Source organism: Lytechinus variegatus, chromosome 4, assembly GCF_018143015.1.
Source record: "Lytechinus variegatus isolate NC3 chromosome 4, Lvar_3.0, whole genome shotgun sequence".
In the NCBI taxonomy this organism is placed as follows: Eukaryota; Metazoa; Echinodermata; class Echinoidea; order Temnopleuroida; family Toxopneustidae; genus Lytechinus; species Lytechinus variegatus.
The window spans coordinates 25,937,900-25,965,115 of record NC_054743.1 but is presented as its reverse complement, the minus strand read 5'-3'; the positions used below and the strand labels follow the sequence as shown (position 1 = coordinate 25,965,115).

General features: G+C 37.9%; 1 protein-coding gene across 1 annotated transcript; it reads right to left on the bottom strand.

Moving 5' to 3' along the window:
- Positions 1 to 445: 445 nt before the first annotated feature.
- Positions 446 to 20,197, bottom strand: LOC121413697 (exportin-4-like). Its single transcript, XM_041606622.1, is given in 14 exon segments — positions 446 to 1,307; positions 2,385 to 2,477; positions 11,106 to 11,281; positions 11,284 to 11,359; positions 12,372 to 12,466; positions 13,478 to 13,658; positions 14,612 to 14,905; positions 15,660 to 15,834; positions 16,496 to 16,665; positions 16,964 to 17,123; positions 17,509 to 17,686; positions 18,718 to 18,854; positions 19,361 to 19,509; positions 19,984 to 20,197. Coding segments are annotated over 14 exon segments (2,235 nt in total). The 5' UTR covers positions 20,137 to 20,197; the 3' UTR covers positions 446 to 1,109.
- Between the last annotated feature and the right edge of the window lie 7,019 nt (positions 20,198 to 27,216).

Sequence of the window (27,216 nt, the reverse complement as noted above, 5' to 3'; positions counted from 1 at the left end):
ACATTCCTATGATCAATACTGGTCATGTTCATACTCCACCATGGAGTGACCATACAGAATATTTGAATTTCCATCTGAACACACTCCTATGGTCACCATAGGGCATGTTCTTATACAACACTGGGATGTAAAGATAAGCTGACGTTACCAAACATGAGACAAGCCCTTACAACACATTCATTCACGGTAATCTGATACGTTTTACAGAGTAAACCAAGACAGAGGAAGACAATGTGTTTTGTAGACAACATGATTTACAATAATTACACATTTATCACTTAATCTGCAATTTTCATATAAACATCATCATGGTTATAAAATGCTCAGATTGTAACACCTTTCAGTTTTTTAATCTTACCCTTCTGGTACTTTCAACTATTCTTGAGGCAAGTTCAACACGGGCAAATAAGAATTCTTGAATGTTGATACCAATGATAAACTTTTAGTTCAAGATCATAAAGATACAAAAATTCTTGAATTCTTAAACCTTAGTTTTCATCCTCAACAGGCAAGATCTTCGATCTAGGTCATCAATGTACAAAAATGCTTCAGTTGTCGAGTCCTTGATCCTCACAATGCTGATAGTTTCAATGACCTTCAATAAAGACTATCAAGACTGTTATGTTACAATCATTGAATTCCTACACCTTCAATTCTTGAACCTTTAGTTCTAGAAACCCTAACACTGATAGAGATGGAATGTGGTGAGCAGCCAGACAGAAGTGGTCAATGCCAAAGTGGTTCGTATAATGAACAGAAGAGGCAAGTTCAACATAGATATTAAAGAGTCTTTACGCAATAAACCATTCCACAAAGAGGATATCGAGAACCACAATGAACCAATCGCGCTAACCTTGACATCTTGGGTCAATTCTTCTTCAGGCATGGTCATCACTTCACAAAGAGCAAACGCTCTGACATTGACAAGGGAACACTCCTGCTAAGATTGGAACTTGACACTATGGGCGCGATCCAGATATACAGGCAAGTTCAACGGAGTAAACGTCTTTGAGCAGTAAGCCATACCACGAAGAGGAGACGATCCTCAAGAACCAATCGCACTACCTCTGACACCAAGGGTTCATGCAACCCCTCTTGGGACACTGCCATCACTTGACAATAAGCAACGGTCTGACATTGACTAGGAAACTCTCCAGTTGGGACTGGAACTTGATACGATGGGCACGGTCCAGATTGAAGACTTCATTGTTTGGTGTAAGCTGACTGAAAGCTGTAGCTAATCGCTGATAGTTGGAAGGATCTGGTTGGTGACGGAGGATGCTGTTAACCAACTCACTGTACTTTTCCTGGATATGGTGAAAGGAAATAAAAACAATTATCCTCCGTATCAGACATCTGAGCTGGTCATTTACAAAACTGTACTACATTTTCTGAATATCAGAAGCGTAGGTATATTGTTTGCATTTTGCTCGGTCTCAATGCGCGTATTTACTTTGCATGAAGAGACGACACAAAATATACCTTTGTATTTTCCCTGGTCTCACATCCGGGCATTTTAGGATGCGTATAATAAAGAGATACGCTTCAAGGATCCGCGCACCAACAATATACGTCATAATAAAGACAACGCTGGATCCGAGCGCTTGCAAGTACGTCATAATGGTAAAGTGCAGAGCCTAGACCGATATTAACATGACACAATAGAACTCTATTTTTAAAAGAAATATCCCATTATCATGATTTTTGCTCTAGATATCTGATTTGGATGATAATAAAAATATTGACTAGCTCTTCTTTTGGGGAACATCAAATATATTGCCCTTAAATGACCCATATTGCCCTCGTCTAAAGACTCGGGCCAATATGATTCATTTGCTGGCAATATATTTGATGTTCCCCTCAAGGCTAGTCAATATTATATAATTATATTCAGGAGACTAAAGGCTGTATTCCATCAAACTTCTGCACATATTTTGGAGTAGGATATTAAAGATATACAAAGGAGAAATCAACTGTCACAGAATTAGTAACTAACATCTTTATTCCCTTGCCAAATTAGCTTTACCACTCTAATAAAGTTAACATAGTATGTGGAGAAAATTTGTTTCATCTGAACAGTTTTTATAGAAAGGTTATTCCTCCTAAATTTAGTATAGCAAACAGTAAATGGAATTATATCTTAATCAGGTCTACAGCTTAAGCATGAAATACTACAGACTAGAAGTCTAGGGTATGAAAACAAGATAAAGACTATAAAAGAATGAAATAATGGACAAATGACTATGGACTGGAAAGACTCCATGTTGGAAGGAATGAAACAAAAGATTTAAAGAAACGGAAGACAGAACACTATTGTGATGGAAATACTACAGGTTTGAAGAAATAAGAAAGATAGATGATTGTAGAAACACAGATGGACTTACATGATGGCTACATATGAGTGTGTAGAAAGCAACTCCAGCCGCTGGAATGATATCCATATCAAAGCTCTGCCTCACGATGGTATCAAATAAAACCTACAAGAATTTGAAGAAAAAAAATAATCAAAAAATGTAAATTGTGGATCTATCACAAACCTCTCAATGGAATTCAACAGAGAGACCCAACATGCTTTCACAAAATCCTGTGGTAAATGATGGCCATGCCTTTTCATGGAAAACTCCTAGGGGTTTAATCTAGTGCTCCAATCACTCAGAGGAACCAACTTCACACCAAATAAAGTTGTTACTTTATTACTTGACATACCATCCATCCATTTGGAGTCTGTTTCCTTGGTGTGACTGCAGCAATGAAAACCAGGGGCCTGTAACACAAAGCTTAGCAACGATCGTAGAACATTTTTCTACGGTTGATTGCATTGACTACAATGTACAATCAATCGTGAAAATCAGGCGTACGATCAATCGCTAACCTTTGTGTTACGGGACCCATATCACTTCATTTAGCAGGAGTCACACAATAAAAGTGTAACCTGTCTTGCACAGATGCTTCCCCCATTCCCCAATGTTTTGTAAATGATAATATGATAGGCAATGATAAGATGCTTGAGGGATTCCCTTGTGAAAGACATGGCACAGTCTACATGTTTAGCAACTTAATTCTTTCCAATCCTCCATACATGTATTTCTGTAAAGACATGAGTCAGACACAAGCCAATTAAAAGAATTGGAGAAAGATCCTTGAAATTCTTCGAGCCATTTTTTTTGGTGACAGTATTGAGTCTAGGCAATTCCCCCCAAAATAAAAATATGAATGGATGATTATGTGAACTGTTACGATACTGCAACAAATAACAATTAGATTTTATTTAAATTTCCTTTTTTTTATTACAGGAAATAATTATACATAAATAAAACAAATAATGATCTTACATAAATCTCTTGAAGTGTCCGATGTAAAATCCCGACGTGATGATGCTATATCCAAGTAATAATCCAAATGATAAAATCCCAGTTGACTGGCGAAAATTCACAATGATGGCGATGATGAAACTGATGTTGAAGTCCGATGAATAATAAGAGTCACTGCAACGAGTTGAAATGTCCGTGAAGACGATGTTGATGATGATTAACAGTCAATTTCAGCAATCCATGGGTTGAAGCATGTTCATTGAACAGGTTGATGATGTTGATGATCTCGATGAGAACTGATAATTTCTCAAAATAACTGCAAACAGTTCATTGATGCATAAACTACTCTGATCTGATCTGGTGAAGTGATCTCATATGATGTGATGTGATCTCCTGCTCTCATATGATGTGATGGTGTGATCTAATATGATGTGATCTCCTGCTCTCATATGATGTGATGATCAAGTGATCTAATATGATGTGATGATCATCTTGAAAAATCTGCAGCTTTATACTAATTACAAGTGTTCTAGATCATTCTCAAATTTCGACTAATCTACAAGCTTCTAGAATTGTCTTCCAAAAGAACTTTCTCCTTTCAGGAGCAGTCAAAATCCAGAACACTCTTGAATGACCTCATTGAAATCAACAGTGTAAACAAAATACCTAAGCCTATTCATTTCCACTACCAATACAATTCTATTGTTTGGCTTTTCCTTATTCAACAATAAAACTCCTTGGCCTTTAAAAATAGGCAAGGCCTGCATAATAAAAAGACATCCTGGAATGTTCTTTACAATTCTTGGCTATCCTTAAAGGGAAATAACTAATAGATAAATGTAATTGCTTTTAAAATTCTTTTACAATTATTCATATATGTAACACCTCCCCCACCGGGGAAAAGAAAGCTTTACCGTAGTAAAGGTTTCTTTATGATTATTTTTCTTTTAACTGTTCAAAGTCATCTTGATAAATCATTTACAGTTATCGTGTACAAAGATATAGTACTTAACGAACATGTTAAAATAAATGAACATCAAAGATGTTTTCTTCAAATGACACACTTGGTCAAAATCATGAATAATTTCAGTTTTTATACTCTTGATAGAGCATCAGCAATTACATTATTCTTTCCCTTTATGTGTACAATTTTCAAAGGGAATGGTTGGAGCATTAGGCTCCATCTGTACAGTCTTTGATTCTTTGTTTTGAATTTCTCCAAAAACACAAGAGGATTGTGATCTGTATAGACTGTAATCTCTCCATTGGTTAGATACACCTCAAACTGCTGAAGGGCTAGTACGAGACTCAGGGCCTCTTTTTCAATAGTTGAATACTTCTTTTGAAACCGATTGAGTTTCTTAGAGAAGTAGCACACTGGTTTTTCGATGCCTTCTTCATCTTCTTGGAGCAATACTGCTCCTACTCCAACATCACATGCATCAATTGCTACTTTGAATGGCTTTGTGAAGTTTGGAGCTGCCGAAATAGGCTCATTCACCAAAATGGCCTTTAATTTCTCAAATGATCTTTGACATTCGTCAGACCAAACATACTTCACTTTTGCCTTCAGCAGGTTTGTCAGAGGACTAACCACTGTACTGAAATTTGGAACAAATTTCCTGTAGAAGCCACTCATACCTAAGAGCAATTCTTTCTTAGTTGTGGGAATTGGGAAGTCTAAGATAGCTTGTATCTTGGCTTCTCTTGGTAGCACTTGCCCTTGACCAACCACATGACCAAGATATGTGACCTTTGCCTTGGCAAATTCACTTTTCATCAGATTCACTACTAGATTGGCTTTGTCCAGCCTGTCAAACAGTGCTCGCAAATGATTCAAATGATCATTCCAAGTATCACTGTATACTAGGATGTCGTCAATGTATACGACACAATTGTCAAGTCCGGCAATCACTTGATTTGTCAACCTTTGGAAGGTTGCTGGGGCATTTTTCATTCCAAAAGGCATGACTTTGCATTGAAATAAGCCTTCGGGTGTGACAAAGGCTGATATCTCTTTGGCTCGGTCAGTCAGTGGCACTTGCCAATATCCTTTAAGCAAGTCTATCTTTGTGATATAGGCAGAATTTCCAACCCTATCAATACAATCTTCTAACCTAGGAATTGGATACGAGTCAGTCTTAGTTACTGCATTTACCTTCCGGTAATCAATGCAAAATCTCTGAGAGCCGTCTGGCTTTGGAACCATTACAATGGGAGAACTCCAACTACTCTGACTCGGTTCGATTATGTCATTATCTAACATAAACTGTATTTCCTTATTCACCATTTCCAACTTGCTTGGATTGAGCCTATAAGGATTCTGTTTGATAGGTCTTACATCACCTACGTCTACATCATGTACAGTTAAAGGTGTACGACCTGGTTTGTCTTTACATACATTCTCATATTCTCTTAACAGGCCAGATATATCATTTCTCTGATCTTCAGGCAGGTGTTTTAATGCCTCATCCATATTTCCTAACATCTCTGAGTTAGACAACTTTATACCACATGGTTCGTTCTTAGATACATCTGTATAAGACAATTCATTATCTGTCTTTTCATAGCATTCTTCTTCATGAACATCTACATGTTTTTCTTCTTCTTTGACCTGTGTTGTACCTATTGGCTGACTAGCCTCTCGCTCAAAGTATTCTTTTAACATGTTTACATGACAAACTCTTTGAGACTTTCTTCGATCAGGGTACTGATCACATAGTTGACATCATTCAATTTCTTTTTGACTATGTAGGGACCACTAAACCTAGCTTTCAAGGGCTCACCTTGCAAAGGCAACAACACTAACACTTTGTCTCCAGGCTTGAAACTTCGCTCTTTTGCATTTTTGTCAGCTTGAGCTTTCATTTTTCCCTGCGACTCTTTCAAGTGTTCCTTAGCCACATCACAAGCTTTTGAGAGCCTTTCTCTAAACTTTGACACATAGTCTAGAAGGTTTACATCATCATCCTGAACCATAAACCTCTCTTTGATAAGCTTTAGAGGACCCCTAACCTCATGACCATAGACCAATTCAAATGGACTGAAACCTGTGGACTCATTAGGGGAATCCCTAGTTGCAAACAATAGGAATGAGATCCCTTTATCCCAGTCATCGGGATAGTCTTCACAATAAGCCCTAATCATGGTCTTCAAAGTCTGATGATAGCGTTCTAACGCTCCTTGGGACTGTGGGTGATAAGCAGAGGACTTGATCTGCTTTATTCCCAACTCCTTCATAACTTGCTGAAATATTCCTGACATGAAATTTGACCCTTGATCAGATTGAATTTCCTTCGGCAGACCGTACCTAGTGAAAAACTGCACTAACGCCTGCACCACTGTCTTTGCAGTGATACTTCTCAAAGGTATCGCCTCTGGAAACCGTGTAGACAAGTCCATAATCGTCAGGAGAAATCTGTGACCCGACCTCGTTCTGGGTAAGGGTCCGACACAATCAACAAGAACCCTAGTAAAAGGTTCATCAAATGCAGGAATTGGTATCAATGGAGCAGGCTTGATAGAAGGCTGTGCCTTACCAATAATCTGACATGTGTGACATGTCTTACAGAAATGCACAACATCTTTGTGCATCTTAGGCCAATAAAAATGCCTCATAATTCTATCTTCTGTCTTCCGAATACCGACATGACCTGCCATAGGTAACTCATGAGCCATTTTCAGAATATCTGTGCGGTAACAAGGAGGAACTACAACCTGGTGAATTATACACCAATCTTCATCAGCTGGTCTCCGGGAGGTCTCCATTTCCTCATCAAAATGTCATCTTTGACATAAAAGCACTCAGGAACCTTATCAGCCTCAGCCACAGAACATACTTTCTGTGACAAGCTTTTTAATTCTGGGTCTGCCTGTTGTGCCTGTACAAGGGAGGATTTACTAAACAAACTATCATTGTTAGCAACAGAGCCTTCAACACTATCCCCATTCAAATCCTTGAAAAAGGTTTCAGCTAACCAGACATCAGTACTCTCCTCTACATCAGCAGATTCCGCATCATCCTTTTCAGCTCTACGAGTCTGAGACCTAGTAACAACACAATCCGGGAAAATCCCTGGAAAATCTTCCTGCAACAATTTAGTTTCAGCTACCTCAACGGGCTTTTCCGAAACCACTGGAGATGCAACAACTTTATCTCCAGCCAAGTCGTTACCTAACAAGAAATCAACACCTTTCATGGGTAATTCTGGAACGACACCAACAGTCACAGGACCACTAACTAGGTCACACTTTAAGTCGACCTTATGCAAAGGAACCGACATGAAATTTGGGCCAATACCTTGAACTAAGACGTTGGCCTTTTCTGAACTCTCCAGAGGAAGAGCCGAATCACCTGGCACCATCAGGGACTGTGCAGCCCCTGTATCCCTAAGGATCACCACTGACCTACCAGCAGCACCAGTCGAACAAGGGGATACTTCACCATCATGCAAAAAACTTCTAAAAGTTTCATCAACCTGCTTGACTTTATCAGCAAATTCTAGAGAAACACTCTCAACATCTCGATTGGGCTCTGATGGAACAAACTCCATCGAGGGAACACTTGTTTGCTTGACAAAACCCATGTCTTTCTTAGTTTTGGTTGGCATTCCAACCAATTTCCAACATGATTCTTTCAAATGTCCCGATTTATGACAATGAGTACAAATTTTGGAACTACGACTCTCAGACCTTTTGGTTGATTCTGTGCCCCCACTAGCCTGATTCTTGTTAGCGTCTTTATCCTTGCTTGCATATTTTCCCTCACTAGTTTATTGTGGGATTCAAATGACCCTTTACCTTTCTTTTTCCAATAATTCTTGAAAGGAGGCCTATCTCCACTACCTTTATGTGTGACCTCAAATTCATCAGCTACTATGGCTGCTTTACTGACTTCAGTAACTCTATGGTCATCTAAGTGAGATTTAATGCCAAAAGGAAGACTCTTTTTGAATTCTTCTAGGAGGACAACTTCCCTAAGGTGAACAAAATCTTTGTCAACTTTCAGTGATCTATACCACTTATCGAACATCATCTCTTGTTCCCTAGCAAATTCAACATAAATCTGGCCTGATTGTCTTTGCATGTTCCTAAATTTATGTCTGTACGCTTCTGGTACCAACTCATATGCATTGAGAATTGTTTCTTTTACTGTAGCATAGTCACATGATTGCGTTTCAGAGAGCGAAGAATAGACTTTTGCAGCCTTTCCAACAAAAACACTTTGAAGGAGAAGAGTCCAGTATTCCTCGGGCCAATTCAGTCTCTTGGCCACTTTTTCAAATGACACAAAATATGTATCAACTCCCTCTTCATCAAATTTTGGCACAAGGCGAATATTTTTCGCCACATCAAAGCCTTGGGAGATTTATCTTTAGTAGAGTTAGTATTTGCATGAGCTAACTCCATTTCTTTCAACTTTAACTGGTACTCCAATCTCATTTTCTCCTTTTCAATGTTTATTTTCTCCATTTCAATCTTTTCTTTCATTTTCATTTCCATTTCATATTTTGCAAGTTGAATCTGAGCATCATCTGAAATATTGATAGAAGTTTCAGACCCCTCTGTAAGCTTCATGTGACTAGCTAACAAGTCAATTATCTCTGCCTTCTTTAAACCTGGGGCTAGAGATACACCCAAATGATCACAAATTGTTATCAAATCATCTTTCTTCAGTGACTTCAAATGATCATATGACAATTCTGTCATTGCAAGAAATTCTTCAACATCAAATGTAGCCATAGTGAATATACACAAATACAAGCACGTAATAACACAGTACAGTATATTCTAGAACTTTCCAAAATGTTTCCAATTCAAATTGGCTTTTGTTTCCTGAAAAACTGTTTTTAATTTCAAATTGGCTTATACAATTTTGGTTTTCGTTTCAAATTGCCTTGGCTTGTACAAATTTGGTTTTCGTTTCCCGGACAACTTGTTTTAGTTTCAAATTGGCTTGTACAAATTGGCTTTTGTTTCCCGGACAAGCCCCCAAAATTATTTGTTACGATACTGCAACAAATAACAATTAAATTTTATTTAAATTTCCTTTTTTTTTTATTACAGGAAATAATTATACATAAATAAAACAAATAATGATCTTACATAAATCTCTTGAAGTGTCCGATGTAAAATCCCGAAGTGATGATGCTATATCCAAGTAATAATCCAAATGATAAAATCCCAGTTGACTGGCGAAAATTCACAATGATGGCGATGATGAAACTGATGTTGAAGTCCGATGAATAATAAGAGTCACTGCAACGAGTTGAAATGTCCGTGAAGACGATGTTGATGATGATTAACAGTCAATTTCAGTAATCCATGGGTTGAAGCGTGTTCATTGAACAGGTTGATGATGTTGATGATCTCGATGAGAACTGATAATTTCTCAAAATAACTGCAAACAGTTCATTGATGCATAAACTACTCTGATCTGATCTGGTGAAGTGATCTCATATGATGTGATGTGATCTCCTGCTCTCATATGATGTGATGGTGTGATCTAATATGATGTGATCTCCTGCTCTCATATGATGTGATGATCAAGTGATCTAATATGATGTGATGATCATCTTGAAAAATCTGCAGCTTTATACTAATTACAAGTGTTCTAGATCATTCTCAAATTCCGACTAATCTACAAGCTTCTAGAATTGTCTTCCAAAAGAACTTTCTCCTTTCAGGAGCAGTCAAAATCCAGAACACTCTTGAATGACCTCATTGAAATCAACAGTGTAAACAAAATACCTAAGCCTATTCATTTCCACTACCAATACAATTCTATTGTTTGGCTTTTCCTTATTCAACAATAAAACTCCTTGGCCTTTAAAATAGGCAAGGCCTGCATAATAAAAAGACATCCTGGAATGTTCTTTACAATTCTTGGCTATCCTTAAAGGGAAATAACTAATAGATAAATGTAATTGCTTTTAAAATTCTTTTACAATTATTCATATATGTAACAGCATAAATGAATGAATGAATGAATGAGTGAGTGAGGAAGTGAGTGAATGAATGAATGAGTGAATAAATTAGCATAAATGAAACGTGAGGGAAATAATTCAGAATATGCCCTTAAAATATAATGAAAACAGTATGAATACTTATAGTCTATAAAGCGACATCCATGTGGAGTGTTTTAAGAAGCACAATGTCAGTGATTATCACCATCAAATTTTGATTTTGTATCACTTTATTTTAATATTCATAAAGGATCAGATAACATATAAAATAAAACAATTACATAGTAGTTTACAAACACAATTAACAAAGGAAGTAAAAGTAGCCCAGGTCCTGGCTTATTACTGCCGAGGCAGGACATACAATATAGAACTTAATACTAAATAGATAAGAGAACAGAATAATATATTATATAGCAAAGATCTTGGTTGCAATTAATCTTGCAATAAATTCTCATATTCCATAGTCAAAATAAATAAATCATGTAAACAGGTGAACATATGAACAAGCGAGTTACTCAATATAGTTATCAATTTTATCATTATACATGTATTTGGTCTTTATCATCTTTGTCATTAATATTGTTTATTTGTATAACTGCTTTTATTGATATTTTACTATATTATTATTATTGTTAATATAATTGTTTTATTTTCATTTAGTTATTATCAACCTGTTTTCATTATTATTATATCTATTATAAATAGTATCATCATTGTCAGAAGTTATTACTATTAATAACAATACTTTATAAGCTACTAGAAATCCTTGCATCTGATTGGCTGACTAAACTTTTCATGAAATGCTCCCTGAGTGCCACAATAGCCTTACCCTTAGAAAGTGCTCCATGGCATGATCAAGCTGAGAGCCCGCCACCACTTGACGATTCTTAGCACAGTGCTCGGCCATGGACGTCAAGGCATCTAGGGTCATACAGGAAACGTCGCTACCAAACTCTGTCAGTCCTGCCTCCATCGACGCCATGAGGTTCTGGAAGAGCGCCCCCGTAGGCGAACAAGACGTTCAGGATACAGCTCACCGATGGATGTGACGAGCCGAAAGTACTGCTGACATAGGGTTGGAAACTGGAGAATGAAAAGACACGACTCTTGAGATTAAATATTTCAATGATTCTCTGCTTTTCTAAACTTTCAACAACAGAATCTAATGTCATGAGATTTTCAAAGCTCACTTTGATAGGGTTGACATTTCAATTATCATGCAACGTTCTTCGTTAAGAGTGAGACTTAACCCTAACTAGGCCAGGCTTTTTGGCAGTTCTTGTGGCCGGGGGGGTTTGATTCACCCCCCCCCCTGAGATCTTGGCCGCTGATCACGCGAGCGCCTCAAAAATTTGCACGCTGGTAGTGTGCTATGTAATCTACAAGGCTGTAGGGTGAAATTTTTCAAAATAATGAGATTTTATTTTATATGAATTAATTATGCTAATTTATGCATAAATCATACTTTTTGCTCTAATTCACTAAATAAAGCTCCTAGAATGCTAATTTTTGGTAAAAATATTCTTTGTAGCATTCTTAACAATCGCAATTGAAAAAAACTTTGGTTTGGAAATCAATTTCTTATGTATTTTATTGTATTATGAATTTCTAATGTATTTCTTTGTTTTTCAACCTTTTGTTTTTTTTGTTTTTTGACCAGATTTATTGCACAACCTTTTTGAAGCATAATTATGCTAAAATCAATTGATTTCAGCTGTTTAAAGTAAAAAATAATCATATCTTTATGAATAAGATGAGAAAACTCAATTTGCATTGACTTTGTACACAAAATCACGTTTTGGAAAAAATTTTGGTCTGACATGCACTTACAAAATGTTGCGTAATTTCGGAACCGCGTACCTGGGTGTCATAAATTTGGTCTCAAAATATGCGCGAGACTTAAAAGTATAAATTCTGTGAGTGGCGCGGTCAAAAAAAAGAATGATCGCAGAAAATGTTGAGGCCATTTTAGGGTTAAGCTAGGACAAAGTTGGGGTTTCCGCAAAACTCATCCTCATCAAATTTCCCATCCCCTCCGAAACCTTCAGATCTCACTTTGTTTTTTTTTATTTGGTACAATGGCTACAAGTCTTACCCTGAGAAGTTCATGATTAATAAGAGGTAGAAGAAGGTTGAGGCCATACAGGACAACATCAGGGGCAGAAACATTGCTTGCTGGATTTGGCTCATCTAAGATGGAGATAAATTACATATTTAATAGTAAACCACGTGTAAGCAAATGGGCACAGCATATACTAATCGCCTGGAAAAAGACCCTACACCTCAGTAGAATGTCATGCTTATTTTGCATCACTCAGCAATTACACAATTTCTACAACAATCACCTGGCATATGAACATACAACTTGGCTGGTCATTTTCAGGGATTCTGTTCAAACTCGTTTTGAGATCGTTATCACAACTGGCATCTGTGTTGGAGGGAGGGGGGTGGGGGAGACATATTTACTTGAAAAGTGATTGCAATTTACTATGAGAACAGACATCATAAAAAATATTGTTGTTCTGCCTGACAGTTGCGCCTTTTAAATATCAAGCAAGTTGAGTTGGCTCATCAAAATGTAAATGACGATCATTATTCTTTTCATTGAAGTGGGTCAGGTACCTAATATCTTTTAAAGTCAACTGGGATAGCTATGCCATGAACAAAGACCAGGATGTGCTATCAAAACCAATCTATTCAGAAATGTGTCTGTAAGACCCTCTATATTTTTTTTGTCACCCACACAGTATGGTACTAGTAGGAGTATAAATAGAATCTTGCTACAAGGCGCACGCACACACCCACACGCACATACAAGAGTTCTTTGTCACCGACACAGTATGGTACACGAAGGAGTAAAAGTAAAAATCTTGCTACAAGGCACACACGCAAGAGTTAAGTAGGCTGATCAGTGAAATGTATCACACATAAATGAGTAACAATCAATTGTAAAATTATCCTACCCTCTAAGTTCATTGTAAACCATGTACACGAATTTGCTACCTTTATGCTCTACTGACATCAATATTCTATAAAGGTGATCATAAGTTGCAAATGAATTCACGAACGACTGGAACATATTCTTGGGTGCTAATCTATTTTTCATTAATTTACATTTGTACCATAAGAAGGTATCACTGGTAGAGCGTAGAGCCATTCATAAATTTACAAACAGCTTTCTGGAACACCCCCAGGACTTACCATCATGCAGGAAATCAGTCATGTCTTTGGAGATGATCTCTGTAAGTAATTCAATCAGGATGGATATGTCGTGGTACTGCTCTTCTTCCGCTAGGACATCGTGCGTCTGCTTACCCAGATTGCACTGGTTGTAGGTCTCCAGGAGGGACAATGAGATCTCGTACAGCTTGAAGGAGTTTGCCTGGGAGGAGGGTTTGAAAGAAGACAAGTTCAAATATCTTAGTTTGGGTAAAAGAATAGTTCTACCTGACAGACCAGTTTGTCAACTGGCTAGCAGAAGGGGGGGTAGGTTCAGTGTGTGTGTGCAGTGTGAATTTCAATTCTGGTTATTAGCTCAAGCACAAGGTACAAAACATGCACAGGTTAAATGCCATTCTTCCTGACCAACATGACCAAATTGAATTGAAATTCTGACATCCTTCTGCCAGCCAGGCCACATTCTGTTGATCTTGATGCATTACGGTCTAGTGGTTCTAACTCTTGCTTTGCAGTTAGAGGGTCATCAGTTCAAACCATGGGAAATCTATTCACATTATAATTGCACTTGACGCAAGAGTAGTGAATGGGTATGGGGTGGAATATTTATTCCTGGGAATGGCTGTGCATCACCGTGGTGGCCAGGTTAAAGCCCAGGGGAGCGTTTCATGAAAGGACTTGTCGGACGTTTTATCCTACAAGTCCCATTTTATCCGACAGTTACCATAGTAACAGTGCCTCTCAGCCAATCAGAATCAAGGAAAGATGTCAGATCTGACAACTTGTCAGACAAAAATGTTGATGAAACGGTCCCCAGGAGCATTGACAATGCCAGTGACAGCCATAATTCTTTGTTACGTGTATGTCCAGGCAGTCAAGGTCAGAACAATAGAGTGACCAAGTTTGAACATCTAGAGAGTTAAAAAAAGTAAGGTGTGAATTCCTTTTGCTTTGAAGTCCTGTTACTTTAAAAAAATATCAAGTATTTTCACTGTCATCAGCAACCATCAAAGCCACCATCAGGATCACTACTCTCATCATCACTACTCCCATCACCATCATCATAACCCTTCTCATCCTCATACATCATCACCATCATCATCATCATCGTCATTCCTAATTGTAACTAAGTATCATCGATCATCATCACAAACCAACCTTATTGAGGTAGGTCAGCTGTCTCCTGCCCATCTCAAGAAACATTTCCAACACCATCTCGACAACATCAGAGCAATTATGATAGGTCCTGATGAGTGAAACCGACTCCGTGGCAAGGGGCATGGTGAAGAGAAAAAGCTCATCGGCAGAGTTGAAGCGGGTTCCCATGACGATGCCCCGGATGTGGCTCAGAAGCATGCAGAGGGTTGACTTGAGGGATTCATCCTGGGATTTTCTGACAAAGTCCTCCTGCTGGACCAATCCCTTGAAGCGATTCTGGACTGGGAGAAGGACCTGTGGAAAGGAAAGTGCAGTAGATGATGTATTGAACTTGACTTAATTAATAATCATAATATAATCATAACACTTGACATAATGTTTTTACGTGCTGCACATTATTATCCCAGCTTTAGCACTGCTACACAAATCAGATGTTTGAGCATTCAAGGAAGTCCTTTCTACGGGTAACCATTTTCAGCACCTGGGTGGAGAATGGCAAGGATTCAAACCCAGGACCTTGTGGTTCAAAGTCCGGAGACTTATCCCCTGAGCTTGTCACACAGCAGTGTATTGAGGCTAAGTGGATAACTCTCCAAACTTTGAAACTGAGGTTTGTGGGTTCGAAATCCCAGACATGGATTTATTTCCTTTCAGAAAGAAATATATTCTCAATGTGCTACATTCAATCCAGGTGAGCTAAATTGGTACCTGGGAGGATTATGAAATGCTTGTGCACTTCTATAAAGCCAAACCCAGAATATGCATATATTAGGCCTTCCTGAAGTGATATATCTTTGCTTCTTACATGTTGGTTATATGAAAAGTTGTAGTGCTCTAAATTTGTCATGGAGTATTACAGCAGCACAGTGAATGAAAAAAAAATAATGAAAAATGGGGGTTGGACGTGCAAAAGGGTTGATTATTACATAAAAATGCCTAGTAGTTAATATCATTTCATTTATTTTCATACATGTATGTTAATTCAAATACAATCAACCCAACTAAACATGAAAATCGGCAAACCAAATACGAGAATATAAAAAGTTACCTCCTGCATAAACCTGTCTTTGATCTCTTGGTTGTTCGCTAATGACCCTGCCAGGACCAATGCTTTCATCAGATTTGATTTGATGTCCAGAGGGAGAAGGTCTAGGGGTGGTGAACTGCTTGCATGCTGCTTAGCTATGGTCCAGAAGCTCTCACACTGCAGAGCAGGTATACATCTGGGGATAACAACAGATATGACATCAGGTAGAATGTACAGAGACAAGAGGTTTTCTCTATCTTGGGATAAGGGATGCAATGTGTTAAGTGTACAGTATAATCATCATCATCATTGTCCTTATCACCTTCTTCATCATCGTCATCATCATCACCAGCATCATCATCATCACCAGCATCATCTTCATCATCATCATCATCACCAGCATCATCATCACCAGCATCATCATCATCACCAGCATCATCATCATCATCATCACCATCATCATCATCATCACCATCATCATCATCACCATCATCATCATCATCATCATCACCATCATCATCATCATCACCATCATCATCATCATCACCACCAGCATCATCATCATCATCATCACCAGCATCATCATCATCATCATCATCATCATCATCATCATCACCATCACCAGAATCAACTTCCCCATCACCAAAAGGAACTTCACCACAATCACCACCATTTTCATCATCACCACCATCATCCCTACAACCGCCAACACTACCCCACCATCATCACCACCACTAATACCACCGCTTTTATCATCACCTAGGGACAGCATCAACATCATCACCACCAACATAGATAACGTGTAGTTGCTATTTCCAAACTCGAAAAACCCCCAATTTTCATTTTGATAACTTTACCTTTCTTTTTTCTCCACCAGAGCTACTAGAAGATCCACTGTATCGTTGGCTAGCTCATGTTCACCGCTCCACACCGATAGATTTGAAAGGCACTTCTCAAGAAGAAAACCAGTCAGCCAATTACTCCCTTCAGTACCCTTACCAAAACAAACTGCCAGGGGTACGCTTAGCTGAAAGAACAACAATGTATAGTGACAAAGATTATTTACATATCAAAATATATTCATTCAGCCCTTCAGCAAAATGACCTAAAACTTAGGAAAATCGATTTAATTTACCAATAAGAGGACAGAGTTACCCGGTACACAATTTCTTTACACTCTTATTTTCTTCTATGTCCTTTCCTCTCTCTCTTTCAGATTAAAAGTGTTCAAGTCACTGACAAGGTCATCCCATGTAAATGAGACAAATCAATAAATAAAAAGAAAATTATGCTATAATTTACAAAATGCTAGCCTTTGACTATACCTCTTGATAGTAAGATTCGTTGAGCATGAGATAAGATGAGAGCCATCGCCGTAGAAACCAAACCACCGTACTTCCGACCTGAGGACTCCATAGATCACCTAGCTGGGCCTGAACGGCCCTCCTCTCAATCTCAGAGATACGGAGGACAGCTGCAGCTAACCTGAAAATATTTGAAAATTAATGATATAAGGGTGAGTGGGCATTGTTTCATGAAATTTGTTATCAATGATAGGTTGCAAGTATTGTTATAAGCTACTTGAATGCTGTAATGTCATTGGTTGAAAATCCAGTACCCTAGATTTTTAGAGTTGCGATTGATTCCCACTCTTTCCTCAACAGACCTCTGCCTTTAGCACCACTACCCATCCAGCAAACAAAAATATTTCTTGCAATGACTACAACAAAATATCATTGTCAAGGGAACTAATGTTTATTCAGAAGTTTTCCATGTCATAACAGAAGGAAAACATCTAATGTCAACATGACAAATTTCACTTGAAATAACAAGCATTAAGTTTAAATACTCAATGTATTCTTGTACCTACCTAATGACTTTATCAGCCTTTTCATGACCTGGTATTGAAGAGGGGTCTTCTTGTATTGAACCTAAAACCTTTAGTGTGACATCTGTATTTACATGTTGAGATTCTAGCTGGGAGTATCGTATAAGCTGCTCTGGAATGATCGGTGTCTCGCCACGGAAGTCGTCTGCTAGAAGGTGGCCTGTAGGAGTAGGATCAAAGTAGTAAAAAGACACATTTTGCTATCATTTGCATCATCGTTATGAGCGATTCCATAAAATAACCAATCTTTAAAACTTTTCATAATCAGAAAACAAACACATATCATTTCCGATAGCCCCAGCATATAACGGTTTAGATGTACATAGTACATTTTGAAAGGATTGTCATATCTTAATTTGTATACTTCTACTGTAAATTCTTTGGTTTCTTCAAATGGTTTTGGGAATATATACATACATGAGGGAGGATAGAAAATAGCGATTAAGTGATCATATGAGGTCACATACGGAGTTCACTGGGTTGACTTTGCATTACGGAACAAATCAAGATCTTACTGATTACCATTCCTACGCCACGTCTTAAAGGAAACCAAACCCAAGAAGAGAAGCAATCTTATTGGAAAGAGTAAAATAAGAGGAACAATTTAAAAAATGTTTCATCAAAATCGGTTACAGAATACTAAAGCGAGTTATGGAGATTTAAAAAGTCTGGTTGTACTTTCTATGGGGATCCTCAAATTGGCAAACATGCTTCAAAATGGCTGATCTTGTGGACAACCCGACATTTGTTTTGTACACATATTTTTAGATTTTCCCCTTTATTTTACATCATATTTCACATCATTTTCTCCTGACCTTGACATATGTGGTGTGAATTATATTTTCCCATTACATATGTTATGCTCAGAATGAGGCAATATGCAATTTTCAATATAATAGGGAAAAATCTGAAAAAAAGTGTACAAAGCAAATAGAGAGTTTTTAAACGTCCCTAACTTGCTTAATTCATAACCGATTTTGATGAAACTTGTTTTAAATTGTTCCTCTTATTTTACTCTTTGCAGTAAGATTGCTTATCATCTTGGGTATTGGTTTCCTTTAACAGATTAAAAAAAACCTGAAATCGTGAATGATCTATTTCCTATCTGTAAGCAATTCCTGATAACTATCAGGTTGAGCTTGATTTGAATTGATTGTGAGTCTTTGTAAGACAGACCCCTGATAAGCTTACCTGTTATTAACGTAAGCCAATGGACGTCTTCAAATATTTGATGAAGCCCTTTAATATCTAGATCTACATTATGATGCTGTTGGTGCTGATGCCTATTTAGATGATTGTGTAATCTGTGTGCTCTGTCTTCCAGAAACCTAAGAAAAAAAAAAAAACAGAAAAAGAGAAGACATATTTGAAATTAAAAGAATACACATGCATTGTATCGCAATATTTGAAGGACTTCAAAACGAGGAAAATATTTTTAAATGAGGAAATTCAAGGGATATATCTGTAAAGATATTTAATAAAAGAAAACCCTACTTTTTCAAAGAAGACAAATAAATATTAATGGTATGGCTGCCAAACTTGTGAAAATAATTACAGCAGTTTTTGAGTCAGATTAAACTAGAGTTCTGGGTGACAACCTGAAAGTGTTTTCAACTTTTCTGCAATAGAAACGAGTAAAATGTGATTTTTTTCAAGAAAAAGAAACCCCAAATCATGCAGTAATTTTATTCAAACACAGTATAAAATACTACCCCCAAAATCGATGAGTTCATGGAGGAGGAGAAGAGTGGACATTTCATAGAAAATAAAAATCACAACAACAAAACAAGCAATAGATCAGACAAGTTTCCCTTTCTAAAGAATGCTTACTTACTTTGTTAATATAGGTATACTATGTTGTGGTGTTGCTCTGCCCATGGCTGCTACACTTATCAGCTGATCAGCATATAGATCTCTATCATCTTCCTCCACTTCGTTAATTTCTTCATCTTCATCATCTTCACTTGCATCTCCATTCTGTTTCTTAATTTCAAGTGGAAAGAGGGAAAATGAATAAACAAACTTGATTAAAAGAAGAGCAGTACATTTCACATAAATTTCTCATAAGTATTGCATATTGACTCATTCACAGAAAAATAACATAATTAGCTTCTTAACCCAGTATAATCACCCCACAACAAGTAACATTCTCCCTCAAGAAAAAAATAACAAAACTAAAAGAAAAAATAAAATCCACATATTCTACAAAATGAAAAACATACATGTGGCATGCATGAATCACTAGCAGCAATTGACTAAACCTTGTGATGAAATGGGGATAGGGTATTTGATATGTTTCAATTCCATTAATTTTATATAAGTGCTGTATACATTAACACTAGAATTTTCAAATTCTATTCCAGACATTAGATGAAAAGTGTATCAAATAAAAATATAACCGTAACCAATATCCTCGTTTCCACCCCCACAAAAAAAATTGTCTCTGGTCAAACTTACCTGATCCCTAGTTCCATCTGGCGCCCCCAAGTGACTCTGGAGGTAGCAGTTGAATATCTGGATTGCGTGGCTACAGAAGTATGCTGGAGGGAAGTGGGTGGCCTCACTTAGCAGGGATGTCCAACATTCTAACAGCTGATCAAATGCTTCCATGTACTGTTGGTCATCTTGGTGGAGCTGTAATGGACAAGGACATGACAAGGACAGTTCAATAAAAGGCTCTCATCCAGAAAGTTATGTTGATGGTATAACACATATTGCATTCACAGGCTTACATGACTTACATGGAGATAAACACTTGGCTCGTATCTATTGGATTTTGGATGATGATGATATCTGTTCAGGTCTATAATAGAAAAAAATGTGGGCCTTAAAAGTAGAATACAATGGCTATAAAAAGTAAAATACAATGGCTCGAAGTCGATAGGCCATAAAGCTATACATACCTTGAAAAACAATGAAACAGAATAGAGAAAATCTAAGTAGACAAAATGAACAGAAATGCAAACAAAATATCACCAACCACACACAGAAAGCATTTTCTTCATAAAACTCTATGGCCATCGTGCAGTATCAATTATATATTGTCAAACATCCAAAACAATTAAAAAATAAAACAGTAGTTTGCATTTCAGGAAAAGGCATACACATTACAAGCACACCATTGTAGGACCATTATGAAATTTATCATAAATAAGGGCAAAAGTGCATGTATAGAACTGGGATGTTTCATTTCTGTAACTTGACAAGTTCCATGTTTTCTAAAATAAAAGTTTGCCAACAGCTATTTTGGCAACAGATTTTTCAAATGATTAGGACCAAATTCTCAAATCAAGTCTTCTCAAAGTACTATACATATACAGTTCCCCTAAAACTCAGGAAGCAAAATCTTTCCAACGTAATTTCTCATTTTAATTACGACTAGAGAAATTAATGTCCATGACAATTCAATAAGGAAATCATTTGCCATAACCATGTAATTGAAACAGTTGTGAAAGATGTATTGAGAGATTAATTAGAATGAAAGATGACATGACTTAGTGATCACACATTGAACACTTCGACATGATTAATCAACACTGGTTAAAAGTCATATCCAAAGTGCTTGATATTCTACATCCAAATAACTATCACACTTGTGGTGGCTGCAAGTCAATTAAATGACAGGTAATTAACAAGAATAAATGGTTGATTTGATTAGAAGATGGGGACTAGGCCATGGTCACAGCTCTCACTTTCCATGTTCTGCTATGCAAGGATACCTGTCACAAGGCATTCAGATCAATAGCTCATAAAATGAACCAATAGTTAACAAGGCATTACTTCATCTTCATGTAGGCATATTTGTTTAATTTTGTCCCTTCATTTATTATTGTTTTTAGTCATTCATTCCTTCATCCATTCATTTGCTCATTCATTCATTTGTTCATTCATTCATTCATTCACTAAGTTATCCATTCCATTTGTTCATTTACCATTTTCACTCACTTATTCATTCAGTCATTCACTCAGTAATTAATTAATTCATTCATCCATCCATTCATTTATTCAATTACTCATTCATAATTCTCCCAATCATTTGTTCATTTATTCATCTATTCAATAATTCACTCATTCACGGCACTACAAAATTGGGCCCAAGTGGTTTTAACGGATCTATACGTACTGAATTGACCAGGCAGGAATCCCGGGGGGGGGGGGGGGGGGCACTCAGTATATAATGCATAGTGGGTATGTGCCGCGGAGGGGACCCCCATTTTCACACTCAAATTTCCGTTCCAAGGCATAGCATTTTTGCCTTGTTGAGAAAAAGAACAAAGAAAGCCGCTCCAAGGCATAGCATTTTCTTCTTATCGAGAAAAAAGAGGGAAATCCGCTCCAAAGCTTCGCATATTTTTGTTACACCGCTCCGATCGCATTGAATGAGCTGCAATTTTGGTGAAAAGCGGCCGCAGAGCTCCCCGGGCGGAGGCCGCGCTAGCTGCATCATGCACGCATGGCCGTTCCATAGGGATGCATACGCACTCACACGCTGGCGATCCGTTCCAAGGACCCCCGTTTTCACAAACATTTGTCGTTCCGAGGACCGTCCTTTTTACAATAAGCCCGCTCCAAGGCCCCCGTTTTTGTCTCGCCTGCGGCACACCCCCACCCACATTTTTGGTCGAGTGCCCCCCCCCCCCCCCCCCCCCCCGGCAGGACTAATGCTCCACTATGAAATTCCAAATCATATGAGTTCTTGAATAGTAAACACAGGTGCATCAATTGCTGGTCATTAGGTGGTTTCAGACCGCCTCGAAGTTCGCCAGTTCCAGGTATTCTCTGATCGGGAAATTTACCCCGATCAGAAAATACCAGGTATTTTGGTAATGTGAAAGCAAACTACGCGTAATATCCCCGAAAGAAAATACCCGCTAAATAGTAGGTACTTGGCGAAATTACGAGAACTTTCGTGGGGATTTTTCCAAGGTCGCAGGTATTTTGGCGATGTGAAAGCAAATTACGGGAACTTTTAGCCCAGCGTGTCGTTGGGCGCGGCGGCGTGGGTGGCTGCTGGGCTAGTGATTTTGAATCTCGCGCCTTGCCTGCTTATCAGACCATACTGCGCATGCTCGTAACTTTGGGAACTTATCCCGAAGGATGTGTTTCGGGGCGGTGTGAATGCAGGAATATTTAACGGGTATTTTTTAGCCTTAAAAAGTTCTCGTAATTTAACGGAGATTCTTGTGATCGAGGCGGTTTGAAACCACCTAGTGAGAATTGAAGGGTACTCCAGGAATGGAATCCACAACAGATAATATGATCATCTAGATTGATGGATGGATAGAATATCTAAAAACAATTCCCCATCCATGAAGCACACACAGGATTAGCCTAGCCTATGTATGCTCCATCCAATAGTAGGTCCATGATCCAATCAACTTCAAAGAAAATTCACATGGAGGGGGGGGGGTGAGTCTGGGGTTACTTTTTTCTCCTCCCTCTTCAATAGTTCTACAAATACTTTATAATATCATCATACAAAAGGCTCCACCTCCTCCCCCCCTTCCCCTTCTCCTCTTCTTCACCTCCCGAGTCATAAACTGCAGGACATTTGAGTGACAGCGGCAAGTTTAGTAATAGTCTATACAGTAAACAACAACTACAAGAAACAAACATAGAAGCTAAATGTAGTCAGAGACGACAAACAATGACTGTAATAAATACACGTATGTACATGTATGTCTACCTGTTTATTATCTATTTGTTAATTTGATAGTTCAACTATATTCTTTAGCTAGGCCTATAGGCCTATATATACACAATCCGTATTTGAAGAAAAAAGATCTCTACATGAAAGCCTATGATTGGATTGAAAATATAATTGGCATTTCTATCTGATCATTTGTATGATTACATGATGAAATTGAATGGAAACAAATCTGATTTTATAGTCACATGAACCACCCGATTTGTCTCTTTAATATTGGAAAGCTCTGGGGTTATCTTGAGAGGAAACCAGGGCAGACAGCCCAGGAGAGCACTTTGAGAGAACAGAGAGGATGGAGGAAAGACAGGAGAAACATTGTTCTATCTATTCCATCCAGGAATAGGGTCAGTTTACGCTTGTCAGCTGAGGAGGGATGAGAAATAAGATGATGGAGTGAATCCAGTCAGAGATCAGAAAGAAATAACCTTCCACCAAACCATGGCAGAGAGATTGAATAAAATAGGGCCTGTTAAGATGGAGGTAGAAACAACCAGAGGACCTATGGCCTGAAATCCTATACAAGGGGTCAGGTAATAAGGACCAAGGAGCAGTAGAATAATAACTAAATATATGGAGAATATTTGTTAGCAGCCAGAGGGAGGTGTAAGTCCTGTAAATCATACTGGTGAGGAAAAACCAGAGCAATGCAAAATTTACTTTATTTGTACCCCTTTCAGTAACTCGCTGGCCCGGGCCAGGCCCGGGCTAAGTTGTAAAATTTTGAGTTTATGAATGGCGCGGGCCAAAATAGTCTGAGCCAGGCCAGGGCTATTTTGGTGCTGCTTTTATCAGCACCAGGACCGCAACAGGTGCCCGCCAAAGAGTTTATGAACGATAGCAGCACCAGGCCCTGGCCAAAATTCCTCGCACGGTCAAAGGTCACACAATTCTGGCCGTGCCTCCGCATCGGCGGATCGCGTGTACTTGTACCGATAGCGATCGATACCATCAAAGGGATGAAGAATTTCCATAGAGTAAGGAAATTCATTGTTGTCGTCAGGTAAAACTGTAAATACAACGAAATATGAGCCTTGCGCAACAGAGATGCTCGCATTTACTGAACAGAATACCATTCTGATTTTCAAAAGAATATCATCAACATGTCCTCAATCAATGGAATAACAATGAATGAGATAAATACATCTATAATCAAATCAAACTTCATTCACCAGCCAGTGACCTGAGAGAAATTGAAATCAGAGCAGTGCACAAATCACCCACACACCAAATTTGATTAGCCATCAAAGAAGGGGTCATTCACACAATACAAAATTAATAATTTCTTTTCTTGGATTAGCAAAAGCCTCTATACAACAAAAGAGTTGTCCTTGTAAACTACATGTAAGTAGGCCTATAACTTGAACATTGTAAGATGCAAGTTCAAAGACAGTATTTTGTCTGATATCATACACCAGAGATGCAACAGATTTGTCACATTACTGTGGATACTCTGTATGAAGGGCTAAGCACAAATAGTTATGGTATTTTATCTGATTGTGAAGTTTACAGTAGGCCTATAGACAGACACATGTATCCATTTGATTCATTCATTCCAAATGGTGAAATAAAAGCAAATATCATTTTCTTTATGATGTCCTGCTATCAAGGAGAGACACCATCCCCAAAACACAATGATTAAAGAGCTTATACAAGAAGTTCACTAATGTGAACAGGGAACACTGAGCTACCAGATATCCCTGTATCCATGAAGACAGGTTGGGTCATCTTCTATTACCATAACGATGATACCTTATGATTGGGGATGTCATCTAGTCGCATTTAGCAAAATGATTGCGATCCCCGACACCGGGTTATCTTTCAAAGCTTAAATATGATCAAGGTCGAATAGTTCACTATCATGTACAAAAGGAGTACAAAGCTTAACCCTTTCATCAATTAAATCAATATCACATCTAAAAACTGTTTAATATACTTAAAGAAAAATGAGAAGGGGTTAAAAGGGTATTTGCCTTATTGCTCTTGAATCTACACTTTACTGATATTACTACAGGTAGCACTGTTTTACTGGACGATTAGTTCTTAAACTGTTTGTTACAATTGTGTTTCAGAGCTTTGTTTTCAAATTTCAACATATTTTTCATCAAAATTGACTTTATCATAAATTTTGGGTGGGTGGGCCTCAAAAAAAATCTGAGAGTCAAAGTGGTCCTCTAGTAAAAATGGTTGAGAAGCACTGCTACTCTTCTCTCTGTAATTTTTCCCCTTTAAGAGAACCTTGAGAAAACAATTATTACTGAATTATAGTTTTATGATGCCATAAAATGCGTGGCTGTTGCTATTCAAAGGTGAGTGACCTGTAATGTGTTGCTTTAATGTGGTCTTTGGCAATGAAAAAGTGCATGGAAAAGGACAGGATCATACTCTGCTTGCAATAGGCCCAAGATCAATATTCAGGTTAAAACCATAGACACCGTTCTCACTACCTTCCCAAAACTAGTTTTACTGGAGACTAGTTCAGTCGAAACTAGTTTAACGTGTAGTGAGAACAGTCAAAGCGATCTTCCGAACCGGTTAAGAAAACCACCTCGCGATGTAGCTTTCAAGATCGCTTTGCCTCGTTAAGCTGGTTTTAGCATAAGAGAGGACACAATCGTTCTTCGCACTTTTTGAGCACGCTACGCCACAAGACAGGTCACCCCACTGACTTAATTTTTACTTGAAAACAACAAATGCATTACACAATACTCATACAATACAGTGTTGGATCTACAAGGATGGAGAAAAAAAACTAGGTGGCAACAGAAAATAAAGAAGGGAAAAGGGATTATTTTAATCTTTAAAAGCAACATTTGTTGCCACAATTCCTCTTTAAAATTATCAAAAAAGCCAAACTTTAAACTTTGCCAATGAAGCTAACCCTAACACTTACCCTAATCATATAGCCTAATTCTAAACCAAATCCTTGAACAATATTGTAGCATTCATGGGCACATATCCTGTCACCCGAATAATTGTTGTTTTTTTTGTGGAAAATATGAATGTATGGACAACAGCAATCAATCTAATTTACAAGATGGATGGAAGCACCTTTGAGCATGTCCTGATTGCTCACCTATGTACATGTTCTCCTATGGCATTTTATTTGGACCCACTGACCTTTCTGACTTCAACACCAAGGTAAGCATCGTGAAAACCCATCATCTCCACCAATTAGACCTATTGAGACGCAACCGATGAGTGAAACTTACAACTGGTTAAATAGTTTAGATGCCTTGGCCGTGGCATGCGCACTTCTTCTTTAATGGTGATCGATCATAACAAGAGAGGGAGTTTTTAAACTACAGATGAACTTGATGCAAGTCATTAGGATTCAAATCATTGATTTCTCCATGTAGGCCCCACAGAGTATTGCATACCATTGTGGGCCCCATCTTACAAAGAGTTACGATTGATCCAATCAATCTCAAGCATATGGAAATCCATCAATGTCATAAATTTTCTTTAGAAAATTTGCTCAATGCCTTTTGAAAATAAAGAGAAGCACAGCGACTTTTCATGAAAACAATGAATGCTTGAATATAAAAAATATTTTGAACAAACATGCATATTAGATGATGTTGCTGGCCGTACATAGTTGTGATTGATTGATCGGATCAATCGCAATTTGTAAGACGGGGCCAAGGAATTATATACCCTTTTTACACAGGATTTTCTTAACCCCGGACTATCGCTAACCCCGTACTATCCTTAACCCCGTACTATTTTTTTTTCCTTTTCACACATGCCAAATTGTTATTGCTAACCCCGGATAAGGAATGCTTGCTTTTTACACACGAAACTCGCTAACCCCGGACTATTGGTTTTTGTCGATCATTCGTAGTACAAGTACTTCACTCGTACACTTTTTACACACGCTAACATTTCCTTAACCCCGTACTATAGGTGGGGCTAAATAGTACGGGGTTAAGCTTAGCCCACTTTCGTTTTACACTAGCGATCTTAACCCCGTACTATCGCTCTTA